This window comes from Leptodactylus fuscus, chromosome 5 (genome assembly GCF_031893055.1).
Source record: "Leptodactylus fuscus isolate aLepFus1 chromosome 5, aLepFus1.hap2, whole genome shotgun sequence".
In the NCBI taxonomy this organism is placed as follows: domain Eukaryota; kingdom Metazoa; phylum Chordata; class Amphibia; order Anura; family Leptodactylidae; genus Leptodactylus; species Leptodactylus fuscus.
Window position 1 is genome coordinate 119,553,401 of NC_134269.1, and position 20,478 is coordinate 119,573,878.

General features: G+C 40.6%; 1 protein-coding gene across 1 annotated transcript in view; it reads right to left on the reverse strand.

The window, feature by feature from the left end:
* LRRK2 (leucine rich repeat kinase 2) overlaps positions 1-20,478 on the reverse strand; it is a 170,821-nt gene that overhangs the window by 30,641 nt on the left and 119,702 nt on the right. The window contains exons 39-46 of the mRNA XM_075274148.1: positions 15,858-16,004; positions 14,868-14,968; positions 11,841-12,031; positions 10,130-10,290; positions 5,754-5,924; positions 4,621-4,721; positions 1,425-1,619; positions 360-553 (exon numbers count right to left, since the gene is read on the reverse strand). Of these exons, the coding sequence (XP_075130249.1) occupies positions 360-553; positions 1,425-1,619; positions 4,621-4,721; positions 5,754-5,924; positions 10,130-10,290; positions 11,841-12,031; positions 14,868-14,968; positions 15,858-16,004 (1,261 nt within the window). The remainder of the gene's footprint in view (positions 1-359; positions 554-1,424; positions 1,620-4,620; positions 4,722-5,753; positions 5,925-10,129; positions 10,291-11,840; positions 12,032-14,867; positions 14,969-15,857; positions 16,005-20,478) is intronic.

The window sequence follows — 20,478 nt, forward strand, 5'->3', positions numbered from 1 at the left end:
CACATGCCGGAGGATTAGATACACGGCTCTGCACAGAGTACCACACATTAGAGTTTTACTCCAGGTTTCCATAGCAACCCAGCCATTTTTCTTCACTGCTGTATGTCAGCTTTAAAGAAGCAGGGCACTGTGGATGACACTGTTACACAAGCCGGGTCCTCCTGCTAGTAAGCTATATAAGTAATTGTAAAGCAAAAAATTATCTTTAAATCATCTTCTATATAGTTTCTGCAAAAATATTTTAACAAGAGCACCTTCTTATATACCGTCGTTAAGTATTCACAGATGGAGAATTTCATCTCTGTGTGCCATTAATAATGAAACATTCATAATAATAATGTTGATTACGTATGACATACCTTTGTCGTACTTGACACGAAAACAAGAAACATGTGACAGAGTCAGGCATTTTCTGAACACAATGTTTTGACTTTAGATCCTCAGCATGTGCAGCCAGAATGTCACCAGCCTGTGTCCCTACCAAGATCCAATGTTCCCTTTCCTCAGGTATAGTCACAAATGAAAGACAAAGGATTCTACTCTCACAAATATCCTGAAATCAAGGTGAAAGAATTGTAGATACATGAAGAATAGCTCTTATAAAGTCACATACAGAATATGTTGTTCTTACAAAATCCTTATCAATTTATATTGGAGTTTAGGTCTTTGGTGTTGTGATTAAGACATCACGTGTAATAGTAAGAATATATACAGTTTGACACTTTCTCTTCCTAGTGTTATCATCTTAATTTATAAGTACAATATTGACAAAGCAAGCAAAAAAACTAGCTACTATAGCTGTTCGTTCATTTAAGGAAAACAATGTCCTTTCTATGTTCCTTTAAGGAATATTTTGGTTATTTCAAGTTAGGAGAGGTGGTAAGTTGCTGACAGGTGGGAGTCTGACTGCTGGCACCTCCACCAATCATGAGAACAGGGTTCGTTGTACCACCGAATGAACAGAGTGGCTAGCTGGGCTTGCCCTCCATTCATTGCGACTATCAGAGGCAACTGAGTCCTGTTCTTGGATGTCCCATCAAGGATGAATAAAAGCAAATGAGTATGCTTGACTTTCTGCTCCATTAAGATGGGGGAATGAGGCCTACATTCTCATGGTTGGTTTGTATTCTAGCAGTCAGCACCCTACTGATCAACAGGATAACCGAGCCTGTGGATAAAGGGTAACTTGAAATAACTGGAGTACCCTTTTTACAAAAGTAGACAGTAACAAGAGGAAAAGTCTGCTTGATTTCCAAGTAATATATGTATTGTTTTTAATGCTTAGGCATTAAATGATTTCAAAATGGTGCTCTGATGCATTTTTATTATTGTCTTTCTGAGAATGGATAGACTTATAGTGTCAAAAAAAGATTAAATGAAAATGATGTGGAAAAATGTACATGTTTTGTTTAAGAATGAAATACCTCACAAGTATGTCCACCTTTTATTAAGTTTACAGAGGATATCTGCCCTTTGTCAGTACTGCCACTTCCAACCAAAACAGTGGGCACCTTAAATCGTGGATTAGTAGCAACCATGCACTCAGCGGTTAGAGTACTGGATATTACAAGATTTTTCATTAGACACAGGAGTTCTGCGGAGTTCAGGACATCATAGACCTATAGGAAACAGACATACTATTTTTAAGGGCACTTCAATAACATTAAAGGGGTTTTCATATGAACATAACCATATTTAAATTTGCATGTAAAAACTTGACCATTTTTGAAAATATAAGTTATTAAACTTTTTGTAAGGTTTTAAAGACCTCCTCTAACCTTCTTAGTGGTAACAGTTAGTGGTCTTGAAAGGTTGCCAGTGCATATGACCATTAATTCAGGAACTTTCTATGGTTTTGGACTTAGATAAATATATATGATTAAACATATTGCATTGCTTTAAAGATTTTCTATAACCATTTTGTTGTCTTGATTAGTTGCCAATGGATACAACCATTCAATAGTCTAGAACTTTCTAGAAACCCAGCCATGATTCCTTATTGTGGTCATCCTAAATACAATAATGGAATCATGACATAGGGTCCTGATGAATTTCTCAATAATTCAGTAAGCCATCAGTGAGAATGTCTAGTTTAAAGGAAAGCTCAACCCTTAGTAACCTGGTGGAGGGATGAGTCAGTAGGGAGTCATACCATGCATCCCATACCCTGACAAATTTCTGGAGAAAGACTCTATGTTTGTACATCACATTCTTAAATTGGATGGTGTTGTTAACTTTTTTTTTTTTTTTTTTTAAATGTGCCCCCCAGTGAAATAAGCAAGAAACAGATTTTATTCATGCACACACTTTCTTTCAATTTGAATGGCTCACAGTCACATATCTACTACTGCACGTATTAACAGCATCTCTAAAAAACATCAACTCTAGGATCACACTAGCGTTCGATTGTTTCCATCCCAGATCACACTTAAATTGGCAGAGAAAGGTCCTGCAAGGAGGACTCCTTTTCTCTCCACTGATTTTATAATGAAATGGGCAGAAATCGTGCGGCCCCCATTATAGTCTATGTCAGTGATGGCAAACCTTTTAGAGATTGAGTGCCCAAACTGCAACCCAAAGCCCACTAATGTATCACTAAGTGCCAACACAGCAATTTAACCTTAATTTTGTGTGGATCCACAATTGCGGACAGTTACGGGCCCACAAAATACGATTGTGTGAATGGGACTTTACAGAGCTTTCAAGAATACAAACAACTTTGTAGTGATCGGTAAAGGTCTCTGCATTTGGTACTTTTGAACAATTAATTTTCACTATTTACATCGAACAGGATCTGTTTTATAGTGACTGTGCAATGTTATTACAGCCTGTAATAATATGGTTTCACATGTCTGCTATAAAACAGATACTGTGTAATATAAATAGTGAAGGGCCCCCACATAGAATTGTATGCCCCTCAGTGGCCCCTACACAGCACAATCTGCCTCACAGTGACCCCCCAGACAATACAATCTGCTCTACAATGGCCAAATACAGTACAATCTGCTGCAAAGTGGCCCCATGCAGTATAATCTATTTCAGAGAGGGTTCCGAGTGCCACCTCTGGTATGCGTGCCATAGGTTCACCACCATGGGTATATGGGGTCCATGGATTTTAAGCAGACAGGGTATCCTTAGGGTTTCCAATGTGGACCAGAGGGATGGAAACCTGAATGCTGTGAACTTAGTGTAAGCAATACTCTATGTAATCCAGTTTAAATTGGAGTTCATGGTGATATAATAGGGAACTCAAAAATAGCTGAAATTATTAACATACCAAAAGAACAGTAAATATTTAAAGATGTAATGAATACTGCTTAATTATCCCTAGACACACTGTCTACATCCTACATGTACAAATAGTAACTACACTAAGGTAAACATGTTTTGGAACACCAAATGCAAAGATATTAATTAAAATTGAGCAACAACCATGACATTAAGGTAGATCACGTAGCTTCTACTTCGTTAATATTGTGTAGCACCTTTTTTTAGTATAGAAGGGGTTTTCCAGGGCTTATATACTGGTGTGTATATAATATGTAATCAGTGAGGGATCAACACCTGGGACCCCACAGATCATCTAATACAAGAGATGCAGCATTTGGAGGAGTGCCAAGCAGAGCACTATACATATTGTAGAAGCTGTGCTGCTACTGCAACTCAACCCATTAAACGGTATTCCCACAATAACATCCATATTTCATATAAAAGTAAGCTACAAAATATCACTGTTTCACCTATTGAAAGCAATTAACAAAAGTGTACATGCCACTAGAAAAAGCCCAATGAAAACCCGCTTTCCCTACCACTGAATTAAGATGGACCTGTAGTCCATCTTAATTCAGGACGAACTTGTCCAGTTTAGGTCTTTCACTTTCCTATAGCAGCTTATTAGATCAGTACTACATAAACATACAATTAATTCAAGAGGTGTGGGAGAAAGGTTCCCCAAACAGGTTGAACGTCCGGTGAAAAAAATGCTTTTATTAAATTGCACAAACACACAAAGCCTTTTTCACCAAGAAAGCACAGACGTTCAACTGTTTTGGGGAACATTTCTCCTATACTTCTTGAATTACTGTCTATCATCTAGACTCAGCATCCCAAGGCGAGTTGGTGTCCTGCTGCCTACTGGTGATATAATCCATATCTACACGCTACTATAGTGGTTGTGACTGGTCACAATCTTAAAAGGTGAGAGTGCATCTTCACCACATTGAATTTTATTTGTGTAAGTGTATTTTTATCCTTCAAGTCCACCTTAGCTGTCTGAGCACAGTTTTTTTTTTATATATTGGAAACAGTATTACACTACATGCCGCTTTGCGTTGTGTTTTCTTTTTTCATTTGTAGACATAATAATACATAGGGTAACCTAATAGACAGTGCATGTGCAGAGAATGAATTATTTCTGTTAGGAGTAATGGTCAGTGTGGAAGTTAGGATACTCACAGAGCAAGGTATGACTGGGAAATGTAGTTTTTACTAGTAAGTACACAGTTACATGCTCTATAGTAAGTAATGTCACTTTGCCTAACCATATGGATTTTGAAAAAAAAAGTAAAAAGGGATTTTTATTCTACATGTTTTCTGTTAAATATACTTTGAAATGCATACCTTAGCAGATGTGGGGCGCTCTTGAGGATTTTCTTTTAAACACTTTTTAATCAAAATTTCAACTTCTGGCCATGCAGCACAATTATATTCTTTAACTGGATCTAAAAGAATAATTAAAAATATTCAACATGTCATAAGAATTATATTTAATATTTTACGATCAATTACTGAGAGTATTATCGAAGTGGGTCTGTGATTGAAAGGCAGCATAACATAATGCCTGGTTAGTCCTAAGTAAAGGCAGCATACCATAATCACAGGTCTGTCCCAGGTGAAGGCAGCATACCAAAATGCCAGGTCTGCCCTAGGTAAAGGAAGCAACCTATAATGCTAGGTCTTTCCTAGATAAAGGCAGCATACCATATTGCCAGGTCTGCCCTGGGTAAAGGCAATATCCTATAATGAGCGGAGGCCCACAGGGGTTGAGCAAACATAACCCCCTCCAAAAAAACAAAAAACAAAACAAAATAGTGGCACTAACTCTCCTGGGCTCCAACAAGAGTGTTTGGGTTGCTTCAATGATGTCACAGACCACTGAGGCCCAATTACAAACTACATTGGTCAGTAACATCAATCAAGAGGCCCAAAGACCCGCATCGAAACTCTCAGGAGTTGAGAAACACTGTTTTTTATGTGTGATCATCTGTTTTGGGCCTCCAATCATAATTCTCTGAAGATAAGTCAAGAGTATAATGTTAGCAACTTAGTTTTGGATATGTTCGGTCCAAACGAAACAGCCAGGCAAATCTCGCAAGATCCAAACTAAAAATACTCTACTCTAGTTCTGCCAACACTGATGCCACATAAACACAGAACATTAATCATTGTGCAGCCTACAGTTATGTAATTACAAAGAATATTATAGCTACGTACTGGCAGAATTTGTGAAGTGAGCACACCGTTTGCTGTAATTTAGAAGAGACAAGGAAGGAGACAGACAGCACTATTATATTCTTTCTGGTCAGCTAATAAGCAAATGGAAATTTAAACCTCATATGTCAAAACTGTTAACAGCTGACAGGGTGACTGTGGGCAACAAGGCTAGTTACCATTATATAATTTTGCAAAATACGGCCCAATATTTTTTACGGCACTTGGAATAATAGATGAAAATTCTCCATCAGAGAACATACCAGGCAATTTTCCATTGATAGCCAGTTCATCAAACTCATTTGGAAACTTCAACCCTTCAACCATTCTAGCGCCAGCTGTCAGAATATCATACAGCAATAATCCAAATGAATAGACATCAGCCTGTTGGTTGTAAATAACATTGCCTCTTGCAACCTCAGGTGCTCTAAATCCTACGACAATAAAAACATTCTGTTAGTGATCAGATGACAAATGCCTCAAAAAAGGCCAAACTACAAGAATTAACCCTTTCACTGCCAAGGGTCTCTGGGAATTTTTCACGGTTTTGAGATGGACAAATCAAACCTAAATTGCAAAATCATCCAACTAACCATAGCTACCGTATATATTTTCTTAAAGAGGAGCTTTCATCAGATTGGGCACAGGCAGTTTTATATACTGCTGGAAAGCTGACAGTGCACTGAATTCAGCGCACTGTCGGCTTTCCTGATCTGTGCCCTGGGTAAAGCACTATCGGTCCCGGTACCGTAGCGTTTTACAGGCAGAAGGGCGTTTCTGACAGTTAGCCAGGGACGCCCTTCTGCCCAGCAGCGCCTATCGCGCTGTACTGTGGAGCGGGGAGGAACACCCCCTCCCTCTGCTCACACAGCTCGTCCATAGACGAGTATTATCAGGAGGGGAGGGGGGAGTTCCTCCCCGCTCCACAGTACAGCGCAATAGGCGCTGCTGGGCAGAAGGGCGTCCCTGGCTAACTGTCAGAAACGCCCTTCTGACTGTAAAGCGCTACGGTACCGGGACTGATAGTGCTTTACCCGGGGCACAGATCGGGAAAGCCGATAGTGCGCTGAATTCAGCGCACTGTCAGCTTTCCAGCAGTATATAAAACTGCCTGTGCCCAATCTAATGAAAGGTCCTCTTTAAAGTAGACACTTGCAGCATTGTCAGAATGCCAGTTGGTACTGTATATAAACAGGCACCTTCATGCAATTTTGATTTAACGTGAATGGGTTATTTAAAAAAGATGCAAATAAATGTTTATTAGTTGCTAAAAGCAGAAACCAAACAAAAAATTATATGCACCAAACCTCCTACAAATAAGAGTTCAACATGTGCAGCGTTCATTCATATCACTAAGGGGGAGTTCACACGGAGTATTCTGGTTCGTCATTTGGTACGTAGACGCCGCGGGAGGATTTGCAGGCCGTATACGTTCCCATTGTTTTCAATGGGAGCCGGTACCGTACACGCGGCGCTATTTTGCGGCTGTATTTTTGCGGCGGCCGCAAGACAGCGCCGCGTGTACGGTACTGACTCCCATTGAAAACAATGGGAACGTATACGGCCTGCAAATCCTCCCGCGGCGTCTATGTACCAAATGACGGACCAGAATACTCTGTGTGAACTCCCCCTAAGACCTACACCTGCATGCACATATCTTCAGAAGATCACCAGATGTTGGTCCCCACATGAATCAGCAATCTGTGGGGGCTTATGGTTCCTGCAATAGATAGAAAATGAAGTCAGAAGTGGATAGCTCTGAACACAGTATAGTGACCCAACGGCATTGCACTGCTGCTCCCGTTGATATCAACTGAAGTCGTGATGCAGTAGTGCCACCCATACAGTGCATGGAACTATATTCTGGTTTCATTCTCTGTATAATAAAGGGACCAGAAACAACCCCAAATAACTGATCCGTACAGGGGACAAACTGTTGGCCCCTCACCAATCATATATTTATGGCCTCTTATAAGGATACCCCGTTAAAAGAAACACAAACAAGCTTTATAATGAGTACATGATTTGAGACAATATTTATGCAAGGGAGCATCAGGGGCAGAATAGGTAATACAGTGGGGTATTAATCTATGTGAAATTGGCCAGTATAAATTTAATGTGACACTCGCATGCATTATGAATTGCAGGGGCACTATTAATTTAAAGGGACTTATTTTGTAATTGAGGTTAGCAACATGATGGGGACTTAATGTGGATTAGGAAAATGTAGGTTGGGCATCTGGAAATCTGAGGAGCCAAAGATATGCGTTACAAACTCTACAAAGACTAGCCATGGCTGGAAGAAATTGACTTTTTGGTCCAATCCAGATGGAACAGACAAAAAATATGAATGGTTACAGTTAGAGATATCACCTGTAAGTCATGTGGGGAAGGTAACTCGATGGAAGCAGTGTGCGGACCCAAACCGTCAAGACAGGGACACAAAATATGTAGCAAGCAGGTTTATTTAGAAAAACAAGAAAATAAATAAACCTTCACTTCAGGCACAAATGAGCAAAACAAAATACAGCCTTAACTTAAGGCAAAACTAAATTCCTGCTTGTCCGAGCGACTAACTAAACAGAAATTATAATCTATCTATCTATACGTGTGGCTTACTACCAGCCACACAAACAAAACAAGCACAATATTGCCTCAACAGACTTAGGATTACAGGACAGACCCAGCCGCCTCCTCTCACTACACGGATCTGCACTGGAGTACAGGATCTGCAGCCTTTTTCTGGCCCAATAATAAGCCAAGGACTCACGCCTGGAGCTGAGGCCTACATAAGACCCACACTGGGCCACACATAAGTTAAAAACCTGTGGGAGATATAGCGAGATTCCCGCTCCCTGCCTGTCACCTTCTTACAGTCACTATACTTTTCCTGTATTGTATTTATTTAAATGTTCTGCAGAGTCCTGTGTACAATTGGTATCTACCACTACATTGTGGTGATATTGGTATACCTGGGTAGGGGTCCACTCAGATGTGCTTGAGCCCCTTGTGCTGTAACTACGCCTCTGGTGTAGCTGAAGGCAATTTGGTTTTCAATAGCCACGGGGTACAGAGTGAACCAGCAGGCTCCCTTGTTATGCCAGGAGTAAGCATGCACTGCCCACACTATGATGCTGCCCCATTGCTTGTGAGAAGACTAGTTGCAACCATTACAGGTACATCTGAAATTCTAATGTTACCGCAGGCCGCATCTTAGTAATATACAATTGCTGAGTTGATGAGTAATGGCCAAAAAGGCTATAATATTATCTGCTACTGAGGACACCAATTGAAACCAATATAATACAATATTTTAACATGCTATCAAAAACCTGGCAGTAAAACAGGCTACAATTTTACAACATTAATACTGGGTGACTGCACATAGACAATTATAGGTTATAATTAGGGTTGAGCGATCGTGTTCGGAAAAGATCGGATACCGATCGGCGATCGAGAAAATTTCATGATTGCGATTGGAATTCCGAACACGATCTTTTTAGGTGAGACCGAGATCGGTACTATTTCCCACAATGCTTTGCTTAGCCTTCACACTGAGTATAACCTCCGCTCATTCTGAGCAGAGTGTATACTCAGTGTGAAGGCTCCGCTGCGGTTCCATAGGAATGAATGGAAGCAGCTGGCACACAGCCTTAACCCCCTGCGCGCCGGCTGTCTCCATTCATTCTAATGGGAGACTAAACTAACATCTCTAGTAGCTACTTACCTCCAGAGATGGCTGGTCTGCAGTGCCTGGTGTTCTTCTTCGCCTCGCTGCCGCTCCACGCTGCTCTTCTCGCTGCTACCGCCTCCCAGGTTAGTGCTTAAAGAGCTAGGAAGGCGGGGTTGTGGCTTAGGAGCGTGTGTGCGGGTACAGGGCGGGGAGACGTGACGTCTCCCCTCCCAGTACCCGTCCACACTCTCCTAACCCGCTCACGCTCTCCTAACCTGGGAGGCAGGGGGCAGCGAGGCTAGAAGAGCAGCGTGGAGCCGCAGCGAGGTGAAGAAGAACACCGGGCACCGGAGCAGCCATCTCTGCAGGTAAGTGGACACCAGGGGGGACTAAGTAGCCAGAGGATTAAAAAAAAAATCCTCTGGCTACTTAGTGATTCTCTACACAGTGTGGATTCTAACAATTAAAGCGTTCAATTGTTAGATTCCATGCTGTGTAGTGAATAGGATTGCATTTAAAATCCAATCTCCGATTAATAAAAAAAATCCCATTGACTTGCATTGGGATTGGAATTGGGATCGAGATCGGGTTTGAATGAAAAATGATCGGAAATCGGATTTTAAAATCGATCCTGAAAAGTCAAGATCGGCTCAACCCTAGTTATAATTTTGTGACACTATCACAAAAGCATGTTGTTAAGTAGTTCTTTCATGATACATATATCTGGACATGTCCTGCCAAAATAAAAAAAATTAAGGAGGGTAACATCTGTATAAGAAAGAGCTTCCCTTCACACAGTAACTGAGTTAAGAGAATGTCATATTAACAACAGCAACAATAATAAAAGTAATACTAACATTACGAAATAATAATAAGAAATATTATCATCATTTATAATAGCATTCTTTTCTTAGGCATCAATCAAATGGACAACATTTTAGCATGCCTGTGCACAATCTTTATTACCTGGGGTGCCTTCGGAAGTTTTGATCCCCATTCTGCAACAGTATTGAGCAATACCATAGTCAGCAATCTTGGCAATAACTGCAGAGTTTGGATATAAAGTAAACAGTAGAACATTGTGGGGTTTTAAGTCTCGATAAATTATCATTGATGAATGAAGATACCTATGACAAAATGAAAAAAAAAACAAATATAGATTGTGGACAAAACAATATGTCGAGATGTTTTGCAATATTTTCATTATAGAACACAAAATGGACCAACAGATTATATAAAACTAATACTGAGTTAGTACATTACAACATGCAGCTATCTCACCAAGCCAAAATAAATGACAGTGGATATATCTGCTGTAGAAGTTTAATAAAATAACATATTACTGACTTTTTCCATGTCTCTTCTTTATGGATATTATTAAAAGGACATTTAGAAGCAAATAATAGAATATCACTTATGGGAGACGCTCTCATAAAACTGCTCATAGGAACTGTTTAGCGGGTGAGAAGCTGTTTAGTTTAGTCAAAGCTGAATTTGTTCTTTATTTACATGGACAGCGAGAGTCACCTGAAAAAAGTGGAAGCTCATAACACAGCATGAAGAAGAGTGCAGCTGTTCTGCACTCACAGGAATGCAGGGAACGGGAACAAGAAGATGTGTTGACGTAACATTTTAGTATTAAAAGGGATGTACAGGATAAACATTTTTTTTTTAATATTTGGAGGCTAGGGAGTGTGAAGATTTAAAAACAAACAAACAAAAAAAAACAAACATAAAAACATAATCAACTGTCCCCCACTGCTCCAGGTTCTCCCAGCTTGGTCCAGTCCTGTTGCTCCAGTGACTTGCTCCAGCAGAAGTCCCTGCCATGCATGACTACCTGTTCCATCCTGTGTCCTCTCCTTAAACAGCAGATTGGCCTCAGAGGCCAAATGTTATGGGGACTTCCACTAAAACAAGTTGCCAGAGCAGCAAGACAGACCAAGCTGGGAGACTACGGAGCATCAGGGACAGGTTTCTATATTATATTGTACAATATGTAGATGGCTCTTTGGAATACAAATATGAGATTGCCGGGTATACTGGCTTTTGTGAAAGGGTGACACAGTATGTAAAGAAATTCTTGTGAGAAGCAGCACTCTCTAGGAAGTCAGGGCAAGGTGCATGACTTCACAGGGGGCTGACTGGACCCCTCCTCAATATTCAAATGTATGAAAAAGACTGACAGGACTCCAGTAAATTTGAGCTTGCTTATGTTTAATAGAAATGTTTTTAACACTTACAATACAAAGTAAAGCTGCATGCAGTAGCTCACAAAAAAAACCCTTTATTTTACAGCTGGTAAGCATAAACAATATTTCGGCACTGAATGCCCTTCAGGCAAATTGCAGATATCAACTACTGTATTCAATAAGGGCCCGTTCACATGTACGTGCGCGTGTATTTTGGCAAAATACACATGTAAAAATAAGACTCCCATTGACGTCAATTACATTTTACACGTGTATTTTGACGTGTTTTTTTATACGTGTAAAAAAAATGTCATTGAAGTCAATGGGAGTCTTATTTTTACACGTGTATTTTTTACACATCAAAATACACGTGCATTTACTCCTTGTGAACGGGCCCTAATACAGCATCGTTTAACAAGTGACATTTTGTAAACAGAGTGTAAACATTAAATTAACATTACATGATTGATCACTTCTCAATTTACCTCAGTCCATCAGCAACATGTAGAGCTATTCTGTGCTGAAGAGTTCGAGTCAGACTATTACTGTCTTGCTGAAGCAAATGATCAAGAGAACCCTTTGGGGCAAGTTCCATTACTAGCATTCTAGGTCGAACACCTGCTGCAAGTAAACAGACTAGGCTTGGATGATGGAGGTGACTAAGCACTGTCAGTTCCTGAAAATAGGCGAGTAAAAACAAAATGTTACATGAGCATGATTTTAGTACAGTTTTAAAGTCAGTTTCAAACAACAATGGGTGAATATAGCAAGTACAGTATTATTCCACAATATCAGTCTACTGAACATCACTCAGCAGAACTCATTTTGATTCAGTGGGTGTGGCTAAACACTATAGGAAGGACTTTAAACCACTATCCATACTGATTTTTTTAATATAGATTTTTGTAATTCCATTTTCTGTATATGATTATGGATGCTGCCAATTTACCTGAGCTTCTCCTCTGTTCGGTTAACAGCATTTAGTGATATCCCTGACAGTAAAGTCAAAGCCATAGGCAGCAATACTCTGCAGCCAACTCATTAAAGTCTATGGGAGAGTTCTCTAGACAGGCTCTGTGCAGGGAGGGGAGTGTAGATAAGCTGACATAATCTAACTGATGCAAATAAAACCTCTACAGAAATGGCAAATGTCAGTCTGTTATTAGGCTCAGTAGCCAGAATGAAACTTACAAAATATAGTACTTTTAAAAAATACAGATGGTGGCATCAATTTTAATTTTAAAAACTGACAAATCTTAAATATAATTAACATAAAACTTGATTTAAAAATAGATCTTTTTGTGATACCTTCCCTTTAAAAACAGAGTACTGTGTTTACACACATGAACTGGATTCTCTGCCTCACATTTTTTGTGCATTCATATGTAATATAGTACTACATTACGGCTGTAACATGCTTATGTATTATAGGGGGTTCCCCACAAACATAACCATATTTAACCCCTTAAGGACGCAGGGTAGTCTAGGCCTTAAAGAGAATCTATCAATAGATCTATGCATTTTTCAATGTTGGAATAGCCTTTAGAAAGGCTATTCTAGTCCTAACTTCCTTCTTCTGTTCCTGTCTGCCTTTTTTGCACAAAATGATTTTTATTGATATGCAAATTAAAGGGGCTCTATCATTGGGAAAAGTAATTTTTAACTAAGCACATACTTGCATAAAAGGCTATTCCACACATACCTTTTGTATGTAAATTGCCTCAGTAGTTTTTGAATAAGTCCATTTTTAGTGATATGCTTTTAGTGATATGCTTCTCCATGTACTCTGGAAATGTCTGTGTCTGCTATGAGAGCAGAGAGATGAGTCATCAGCACAGCAGCCTCTCTGCTCTCATGCACATAGAGAATAGAGGGTGCACAGAGACACTTCCGGAGTGCACCGAGAAGGCTAATTAGCATATGAATAAAAACAGACTTATTCAAAAACTACGGAGGCAATTTACATACAAAAGGTAGGTGTTGAATAGCCTTTTTAAAGGCTAAATATGTGCTTAGCTAAAAATGACTTTTCCCAATGATAGAGCCCCTTTAAGCTCATGGAAAACTATGACAATGAATGCTGTTCGCTGCGCTTTCTTCATGAACGGGCATACTACACAGGGGCAGTATGCTCGTGTAGTTCTAAGGAGCATGCTCTGCATGCTCAACGCTCCTCAAAACTTTACTTAAAGAGGACTTTTGATGTCATTGGGGCACATGTGGTATTATACACCGCTAGAGAGCTGACAGTGCGCTGTCGGTTTTCCCATAATGTGCTCCTGGTGAAGACCAAGAGCATCGGTGCAACCGAGAGCTCTTCACTGTCAGAAGGGCATTACTGACAGTCTAGCCGGGAACGCCCTGCGTCATCACTGGGCGATAAAGAGTGCCCCCTCACAGTATAGTGCTGCAGACAGACTGTCAGGAGGTGAATCCCTGGCTAGACTGTCAGAAACACCCTTCTGACAGTGAAAAGCTCTCAGTAAATGTACTGATAGCTCTTCACCAGGGGCACATTATGGAAAAACCGACAGTGGGCTGAATAAAGCTACACATTAGTAGGAGAAGCTTTATTTTGTGGCCCCAATTCATGTATCTCAGTGTATAAATGATATGAGTGTATTAAGATATCTAGGTTTCTGTTTTTTTGGAATAGGAAGCAATCTTGAAAAAAACACCCCTTATATAGACTTTATGCATACATTAGTTCAGAGGCTCATAGGCCGATCAGATCCGTTATTGGCTCCAGTTTTCCTGCTAGGCCTGAAACCAGCTGGTCTTTCCTATGCCTCCAATAAACCACTTCAATATTTCTTGCAGTTCGATACAATTCATATAGCATGTAAAGGTACCTCAACATCAGAAATAATAAAACACATTGACTCGATTTTGCTTTTTCAAAATATCAATGCTGCCATACCCTATACTCTGATGCAATTTGATAAGGGCTAATGTCTGATAATGTTTGATCATGTCTCAGGGCTTGTCATGTTGTCAGCAATTATAAAACTTGGACAAAGAATTCAAAGCTTGATATTTGCATTATAGGTAAACAGCCCTCTTCACTTTTTATTTGTTTGATTTTCTTTACAAACATTTTTAATCTTGCAGCTTGCCTTACTAGTATCAGGTTTAATATTTTTGCTTTAAGCCTGTTTGTTCTGTTACTAATACATACTCATCTATATTTGACATTAATCTAGGGTTACGTAGCCCACTGTTGTATTGCTTACCTACTGTATCTTCTGTTTCATTCAATATATTCCTTTGAAATTAAAAATTTTAATTTTCACTTTGCATATTAATCTTTGGGGAGGAATCTTGGGTTTAAAAAGATAATAATGCCCATTGAGAAATTCCTTGAACGGTATAATTTCTAAAAATGAGGTCACTTTTTGGTGATTTTCATTGTACTGGTATTTTAAAGGCTTTGCAGATATGACCTAGCAACCGAAAACTATCAGGAGGCTGATATAGTATGATGACAGATCAGCATTAACCGGGCTCCTTACCTGTCTTAAAAGTCGTGGGGACGTATGTTTGTTGAAAATTTTCACCGCTACATCTTTACCTCTATACACAGCTCTATAGACTGATCCAAAGCCACCATCACCTAGAATTTACATTTAAAGAACATAAATACTTCAAATTGTGTCCTCACAGTCCCATTATAATGTCCATATTAAGGCTAGGGCCGCACTGGACTGTTTGTAGAACTACTAATTAATAATAATAATAAATTTTATTTATATAGCGCCAACATATTCTGCAGCGCTGTACAATTTGTACTAATTGATCTGAAGTATTTAGCTACAGCTGCATTGATTGTGTAATCATCAGTTCTGCAGCTGTCACTAAACAGTTAAAATCAGCGTTGCTACAAAAAGTTACAGCATAGTCTGTTTCTTAACTTTTTATATTCCTGCTGCAGAATACAAAATAAATGCATTAAGTCAGCAGATTTTAAACTAATAATGCTTTTTTTAATTTAAAAAAATAAATAGACTTGTTTCATCAACTATTTTTACCATTGAAAAGGTAGCAGCTTTGTCAGATAGTTGAAGGGATTGGGAACCTAAAGCAGCATTTATTGCTTATCCACAGAATAGTTAATAAAAGTATAATGGCTAGGTCCCCTGAGCCAACAGAGTGGCGAGATGCATGTGTAACCACTGCTCTATTGACTACAATGGATCAGAGAGGGAAATTGTCCCTAGAAGTACATACACAAGTGATCAGACGTGCCATTTTTCCATTCAAACAGGGTGCTAAGGGACTCTGTTCTTGTGATTGAGGGAGTCTCAACAGCAAGACCCCCGAGGATCATATTCTTATGACCTATTCTGTGGATAAGTGATAAATGCCACTCAGTGGCCAACCCCTTTAATGGTTGAATAAACTTTAGCAGCAATTGGCATACAAAAACTAGACAATTGTTGTTTGGTTCTTTCCAGAATAACAAACATTTGAAGATAATGATAACATTAAAAGCTGTAAAATACCCAGTAAATACTCAGAAGACTGGTCAAATTCAAGTTCCTCATTATTTAGCATAATGTTTCTTGGAAGATCAGCGAGGACAATATCAGGAGCAATTTGGGAGATGGGAATTGTAGATCTTGCATCTTCTGGATTCACTAACAAGTCACCTGTTTGAAATATTTGTTAAGAGTGTGACCATACATGTAATACATTTCTGAAGATAACAGAGTTTTTGTCCTTATAAGTCAAATGTTATTTCCTAACTGTGCATAGGTTGGCATTACTTAAAATACTAATTATTATTATTAATCAACTTTGCTCTTATGACCAGGGCATCAAAAACTAAAAATGTCTGGTATTAGGAAAAAAAAAAAAAACTACTATATTCAGCTGTCTATCTTCATATACAATAACAAAATGTCATAGAAAAATAATATCATTATACAGTACTGTAAGAGTCGAGATTTATTAAACTTCCATTTTACATATAAGCTCACATTTTACATTGCTCTTTCCTAAAGAGAACTCAGTACGTTGTGGCCAGTCCCTCTGGTGGTAATGCACATTCTTGTCCCTGCTGTCCCATAGGCAAAAGTAACAGGGATATTTTATGTTACCACCCTGTAAACCCATAAGAAACGCAACTATCTTAAAATCACCAATAACATCCCAATGATGAGTAGCATATTTCAGCATCTCCAACAAAGTCTTGACGTTGCTGTAGTCCTCCTTTAAGTGTACGGAGTGAGCCAAAGGAATAGACGGATACTTGTTCCCATTATGTAGCAGCACAGCCTTTAAACTTCTAGATGAGTGATCTATAAAAAGTGCCCACTCATGTGGGTTAAAGGCAATACCAATTGCAAAGAATAAACCAGTGATTTTGTGACAGTAGCACAAACCACCACGATTGCTGAAGAACCTAGCAAATGTTCGATGCCGTTTCCGCTGGTCAGCAACTTGAACACTTTCGTCCAGAAGGTTCCACTGCTTCAGTCTGGATGTCAGTAGCTCAGCATTGGACTTTGTGAGTCCCATATCTCATATCAAGTTGTTGAGATCCTTTTGATTGTGGTAGTACCTCTCCGTTTCTCCTTTACTGACACCATAGACTGGATCAGTTACATCTTCTGGTTCAAAATCTGATGTGCCACTTTCTTCTGATGATGGCTGATTTCTTTCAGGAGGTGCAGGTATGGGGAGTTCAGTGTAGTGTGGTACTGGGGCAATTGATGATGGGATCTCAGGATATCCAGTGCATTCTTGCCACTCTGACATTTGGAGGGATCGACCATGCAAAAGTAGCAGTTGGTTGAGTGGTTCGGTAGGCTCTTGCCAAATTCTTGGAATAGCAAACTTCATGGTTCTTCTTTCCCCTTGGAACCATCCCTCGAGTGTTCTTTTGCAGTTTTCACAACTTTAGTGAGGTGCCCAGGGTTTGTCCTGGTCCCCAACCTGTACTCCCAAGTATACCTTATGGGCTTCACCCATCGTGATTGATGTTCTCATTGAATATTTCTTGGCTCGCGTCTTGATGAATTCGCCATATATGTAGCAAAATCCGCAGAATGCTTACAGCCTCTTGATGCCATCTCTGCATCTAACTACTACACACTATATTTCTATGTCCTATTCAGTTACTGCACTTGCTCTCACACTATATCGCTATCCACTATCACACTATAACTGCAATCACAATAAGTACTACTGTCCAGCAGAGGTGCTTATATAGTAAACAGGCAGACGTCTAGTATATTCTACCGACGTCTAGACATGGCTAGAATGATGTAGACGTTAGAAGTTTTCAGAACAGTCTAGAATATTTCACCATCATCTAGCCATATGATATGCTTGTTAATTAAAATATAGGATTTTAAAATATCGATGTCCTGTTACCAAAAGCAAAGTTTATGAGTTGAAATTAGCGTTTAATATTCTTTTCAGATCTAAATAATCAGAAAATAACATTATTAAAACAAAGACAAAACAAAAATTAAAAATTTGTTACATAGTGTAATGAGGAGAATATATTTATTCACATCTTTTTGTGTGCCACATTTGCGTGCACATTTTTTCTAAGGCTACGGTCCACACTAGCATTCGGTGACTGGGGACTCTTTCCCCCATTCCGCTTAAAATATGCAGAGTAAAATTAAATAAAATGGTGATCAAATGATCAAAACAGATATACCCCAAAATGGTAAGAATTAGAGATGAGCGAACACTAAAATGTTCGAGGTTCGAAATTCGATTCGAACAGCCGCTCAATGTTCGTGTGTTCGAACGGGTTTCGAACCCCATTATAGTCTATGGGGAACAGATACTCGTTAAGGGGGAAACCCAAATCCGTGTCTGGAGGGTCACCAAGTCCACTAAGACAACCCAGGAAATGATGCCAACACCTCTGGAATGACACTGGGACAGCAGGGGAAGCATGTCTGGGGGCATCTAACACACCAAAGACCCTCTATTACCCCAACATCACAGCCTAACAACTACACACTTTACACACTCAATACCACCTCTCTGACAGTAGGAAAACACCTTGAAACATGTGTATTTGGCACTTGCAGTGAGGAGAGCTTGTCACCAGCAGTGAATTTGGCCCTTGTAGTAAGTTGAGGTTGGCACCAACATTTGTTTTGAAAATCAGGGTGGATTGAGCCTCTAACCAGCAGAGTTTGGGCAAATTCATGGTGGAGGGAGCCTCTAAAAACCCCAGTTTGGGCAAATTCATGGTGGAGGGAGCCTCTAAAAACCCCAGTTTGGACCAATTCATGGTGGAGGGAGCCTCTAAAAACCCCAGTTTGGACCAATTCATGGTGGAGGGAGCCTCTAAACAGCCCAGTTTGGACCAATTCATGGTGGACGGAGCCTCTAAACAGCCCAGTTTGGACCAATTCATGGTGGAGGGAGCCTCTAAAAACCCCAGTTTGGACCAACTCATGGTGGAGGGAGCCTCTAAACAGCCCAGTTTGGACCAATTCATGGTGGAGGGAGCCTCTAAAAACCCCAGTTTGGACCAATTCATGGTGGAGGGAGCCTCTAAAAACCCCAGTTTGGACCAATTCATGATGGAGGGAGCCTCTAAACAGCCCAGTTTGGGCAAATTCATGGAGAAGGGAGCCTCTAAAAACCCCCAGTTTGGACCAATTCATGGTGGAGGGAGCCTCTAAACAGCCCAGTTTGGGCAAATTCATGGTGGAGGGAGCCTCTAAACAGCCCAGTTTGGGCAAATTCATGGTGGAGGGAGCCTCTAAAAACCCCCAGTTTGGACCAATTCATGGTGGAGGGAGCCTCTAAAAACCCTAGTTTGGACCAATTCATGGTGGAGGGAGCCTCTAAACAGCCCAGTTTGGGCAAATTCATGGTGGAGGGAGCCTCTAAACAGCCCAGTTTGGGCAAATTCATGGTGGAGGGAGCCTCTAAAAACCCCAGTTTGGACCAATTCATGGTGGAGGGAGCCTCTAAAAACCCCAGTTTGGACCAATTCATGGTGGAGGGAGCCTCTAAACAGCCCAGTTTGGACCAATTCATGGTGGAGGGAGCCTCTAAAACCCCCAGTTTGGACCAATTCATGGTGGAGGGAGCCTCTAAAAACCCCAGTTTGGACCAATTCATGGTGGAGGGAGCCTCTAAACAGCCCAGTTTGGGCAAATTCATGGTGGAGGGAGCCTCTAAACAGCCCAGTTTGGACCAATTCATGGTGGAGGGAGCCTCTAAACAGCCCAGTTTGGGCAAATTCATGGTGGAGGGAGCCTCTAAACGGCCCAGTTTGGGCAAATTCATGGTGGAGGGAGCCTCTAAAAACCCCAGTTTGGACCAATTCATGGTGGAGGGAGCCTCTAAAAACCCCAGTTTGGACCAATTCATGGTGGAGGGAGCCTCTAAAAACCCCAGTTTGGACCAATTCATGATGGAGGGAGCCTCTAAACAGCCCAGTTTGGACCAATTCATGGTGGAGAGAGCCTCTAAAAACCCCAGTTTGGACCAATTCATGGTGGAGGGAGCCTCTAAACAGGCCAGTTTGGGCAAATGCATGGTGGAGGGAGCCTCTAAACAGGCCAGTTTGGGCAAATTCATGGTGGAGGGAGCCTCTAACAAGCCCAGTTTGGACCAATTCATGGTGGAGGGAGCCTCTAAACAGCCCAGTTTGGGCAAATTCATGGTGGAGGGAGCCTCTAAACAGCCCAGTTTGGGCAAATTCATGGTGGAAGGAGCCTCTAAAAACCCCCAGTTTGGACCAATTCATGGTGGAGGGAGCCTCTAAAAACCCTAGTTTGGACCAATTCATGGTGGAGGGAGCCTCTAAACAGCCCAGTTTGGGCAAATTCATGGTGGAGGGAGCCTCTAAACAGCCCAGTTTGGGCAAATTCATGGTGGAGGGAGCCTCTAAAAACCCCAGTTTGGACCAATTCATGGTGGAGGGAGCCTCTAAAAACCCCAGTTTGGACCAATTCATGGTGGAGGGAGCCTCTAAACAGCCCAGTTTGGACCAATTCATGGTGGAGGGAGCCTCTAAAAACCCCAGTTTGGACCAATTCATGGTGGAGGGAGCCTCTAAACAGCCCAGTTTGGACCAATTCATGGTGGAGGGAGCCTCTAAAAACCCCAGTTTGGACCAATTCATGGTGGAGGGAG